Source organism: Dipteris shenzhenensis, chromosome 23 (genome assembly GCF_047967505.1).
Source record: "Dipteris shenzhenensis isolate YYH24624 ecotype China chromosome 23, Dip_SZ_1.0, whole genome shotgun sequence".
Lineage (NCBI taxonomy): Eukaryota > Viridiplantae > Streptophyta > Polypodiopsida > Gleicheniales > Dipteridaceae > Dipteris > Dipteris shenzhenensis.
Window position 1 is genome coordinate 27470117 of NC_141618.1, and position 3819 is coordinate 27473935.

At 42.4% G+C, this 3819-nt stretch overlaps 1 protein-coding gene across 2 annotated transcripts; it reads right to left on the reverse strand.

The window, feature by feature from the left end:
- Positions 1-569: 569 nt before the first annotated feature.
- On the reverse strand, positions 570-3130 carry LOC147887199 (ADP/ATP translocase-like). 2 transcript variants are annotated; one of them, XM_087394401.1, is made up of 4 exons: positions 3010-3130; positions 2340-2835; positions 1842-2213; positions 570-1419 (listed from the first exon to the last, which is right to left on the reverse strand). In XM_087394401.1, the coding sequence occupies exons 2-4, from the start codon at positions 2817-2819 to the stop codon at positions 1120-1122; spliced, it is 1152 nt and encodes a 383-aa protein (XP_087250527.1). In that variant the 5' UTR covers positions 2820-2835; positions 3010-3130; the 3' UTR covers positions 570-1119. The 2 variants fall into 2 exon arrangements, with proteins under 2 accessions (XP_087250527.1, XP_087250528.1); XM_087394402.1 differs by lacking the exon at positions 3010-3130 and having other exon boundaries at positions 2340-2979.
- Positions 3131-3819: the final 689 nt, after the last annotated feature.

Here is a 3819-nt window from a genome sequence, read left to right on the forward strand (position 1 = left end):
GAGAGAGAGAGAGAGAGAGAGAGAGTCACTGATTACTAGCCTTACCCTCTCTCCCTAGAGTGATGCATCATAGAAATGGGTGAAGCAATGGTGGAGGGTTAAGGTTTGTAGTCATTATTGGATATCCTTGGCTAGCATTCATAGGCTTAGGGGAGGGCAACCTTCTACTTTTATCTTTTTAGCTTAAAATGTATTTTTTTTACTTTGTATAAAGGACGGACCGATTTCTAAAACTAACCATATGTTTTGAGATTGGGTGTTACACTTTACCTGGCCACTAGCTATATGTTTTACCTAGCCAATAGCCATATATTTTGAGATTGTGATTTACACTTTACCTACTAGTCACTAGCTATATGTTTTATGATTTTGTTCAATGCAAAACTCGCGCACAATGTTAAAATCATGTACCCACCATAATGACACCCTTAAGTTCATTCTAAAGAAGGAATTTGGTGTGCAACAAATCAGAAGTGTGACTATAAACATCTAATGCCAATCATATCCTAGAGTTACAAGATTAGATATTAAAGGATTCGACGAATAGAGAGCATGATATCAATGGGGGATTTACCTTTTGCCAAACAACTGTATGGAATTAATTTTGACTTCCTAGAAAGACCCGACAGAATCCAAAATTATTGAAGAGGTCCTTGGACTCTTGTCACGATCTTGTGCACCTTGCACACTTAATCTAACGTTGAAGTAACAATTATGTCTTGTAAATATTGTAAATAACTAATTCAAAATTATGAGGCTCTTGGAATAGAGCCACTTCTTGTAAAAAAGTAATGCTAAATTTTGAGGCTCTTGGAATAGAGCCACATCTTTTCGTCGTCATCATCCTCCTCCTCTTCATCTTGTAAGGCTTAATCTAACGTTGAAGTTTGTTGGAATATAATTAATCTTACTTTGGTCTTGTAAATATTGTAAATAACTAATTCAAAATTATGAGGCTCTTGGAATAGAGCCACTTCTTGTGAAAAAGTAATCCTAAATTTTGAGGCTCTTGGAATAGAGCCACATCTTTTCGTCATCATCATCCTCCTCCTCTTCATCTTGTAAGGCCTACAAGTGAAGGGATAATTGCAGATCCTTGGAACAAAAGTCATTCTGTAATCAACCACCACCGCCTGATCCATAAGTCTTGCCAAAGAAAATTAACTGGAGCTGATCATACCCAGATAGTACCCCAGCACCAGCAACACCACGCAGTATGTTAGCACCACCACCCTTGTAGAAGGATCTGAATCCTTCTTGTTGCAGAATCTGCTTGAATGCGTGTAGTGAGGTCTTGTATTTCACAGCTTCTCCAGATGTCATCATCATGCGGCGACGTACTGTGTCCATAGGGTAGGATGCAAGCCCAGCTCCAGTGGTGATCATCCATCCAAGCATGAAACTTGCCAGGAAATTGTCCTGCAAGTAGCACCGAATCAGTGGCAGGCCAGACTTTTATCGAGTTAATAATACAACAGAATTAATTCGTGCAATTGTTTTCCCGATCAACCGACCAATTCATAATCAACACACTCAACAGAAAAATTGCGCTGTAGGCTCAGATAGACAACTTGAAGATAGGTCAGAATCCGATGAAACAAATTGACAACAGAAATCAGAAATCGATAGTTTTCATACAAACCAACGGACTTTCTTCACAGATTTATGCAACTTTGTTGTCTGACCAGCTTCAGAATATTCAAGACGAATTCATTTCAAAATTGGTAGTTTTCCGATAAGACAACCGAGTCACAAAGTTTTTGTTCACAGATTTATACCATTTTGGTGTTCGAGAGAGATTCATATCGATCAGCTCAACTATCAAAGAGATGCTTCCTTACCTCCAAATTGCCGACGAGGAGGACAGGCTTCAATGAATCATACATGCCGAAGTATAAGCCTCGGTACACCACGTTGCCCACAAGGGAGATATTGAAACCACGATAAAGGCCTGCGACACCATCGCTTGCGATAGTCTTTCTGTAAACATCCACAAGGCCATTGAACTGCCTCTGGCCGCCTGTCTCGGCGGCCTTGGCGTCACTCGATAGCCGTGTTCTTGCATAGTCGAGGGAGTAGACAAACAGCTGCGAGGTTGCACCTGCTCCCGCTCCTGAGGCCAGGTTCCCGGCCAACCATTTCCAGTACCCGTCCCTATCCTTCTTGAAATTGAACATCCTCTTGTAGTGATCTTTGAATGCGAAATTGAGAGCCTGCACACCAAGAATCCCTTCGTCAGATTTCTGCCAATTATTGCCAAGTGAGACAGCGAAACATAAATAGAGCGAGGATCTGATCCAGAATTTCGGCGAGAAATGCACCGTTGTGTTGTCACAAACCTGTGTAGGGAAGTAGCGGATGACATTAGTCCCGTTTCCTCGCCAGAGGGACGGAACTCCTTCCTGCTGGATGGTCCGCGTAAAACATTCTATGATGCCTTTGTACGGCTTACTCAGACGGCCCGCCTTGATCATTTCGTCCTGATTCTGGATCAGGAGCTTCACTCGCTCGATGGGTGCGGCCGCAGTTTTGGAAACTGCAGCAGAGACTCCACCCATCAAAAAGTCCACGGCGAAACCTGCGCCCCCTAATTTCTTCTCTGCAGGCGCTGGGACAAATACGACTTCAGAGATTTTAGGTAGCAGAAGCCCACTACTCAGATCCATGGCAGGCTGCCAGGATCGAGCAGCAATGAAGGAATGGCTGTTCCTCGTTGATTCACTCAGATTTCCATGACAGCTGAGTGGCGGAAATCGTTCAGGACTTTGGTGGCCGTAAATTTTTCGGAGAACCTTAGGAAACCGAGCTGTGTCGTCCATCGGTGCCCTTGATCAGCTGCAAACAACAAAACCAAAGCAGGATCAATGAGTAGGAAGAAGGAAAGCAGCTGCAAACAACCCCTGACAGCAATTCATCGCCGGAAAGATGGACGTAAAGGAGCTACAAACAAGTGTAGATTATTCACACTGCAAAGATGAATTTACAGGAGCTGCAAGGAAAATTCCTTACACAAAATTCTTAGGAAAACAATATCTTTACGGGAAGTTCTCGGATAGGAAGTTCTCGGATAGGAATTCTATACCTCTACAAAGTACGTTAGCAACATATATATATTCACGATTCATTGACATTTCTATTATGGTTGAGGGACATGGCGGCTGGTCAAAGACCTTATTAATAACTCTAATGACCGTTAAGTTAGCGGCACAGACTTTACGTGTTTTTCAACAAGGGAATTAGTCATATCCTGACTCACATGCTCAAAGGCCGAGTCCACACCATTTGGTGTGTTGGCTCGTGATTGGGGCAAAAGTGTGTGGTCGTATGTGGTCCACACTGCACATTTCAAATTTTGCTTCTCTTAAGAGATTTAAAAAAATATATTTTTATAAATAACGAGTCGTCGTTCCTTGAAAGTTGTGAAAGCAAACGCCACACGTTTCTCCAAAGCCTCCACTATAACAAAAAGGGTGGATTCCCCATTCCACGGCTTTTGAGCAAGGTGTTCTAAAACAAGAGCATATGTGGAACACCCACACTAGTGCGGAAGGTTCCCATGATCAAAGCTCAGCTTGCACGAGCGTTTTCCATCATGGCACACCATGGATGCTTTCTTCCCCATCTTTGTGTGAACATTAGCAATGTGTGTTTGAATTGGTCTTTTGTCTTTAAAAAGCGACATGTGGCCACATGGTGGCATCAATATAGCCTCTCACATGTGTGTGTACATGCTTTCATCATAAATATATGTGTTTGAAAATAGAACAAAGTAGTATATTGGTGTACTTTTGACATGTATCAATCCATGGACACTTCTAG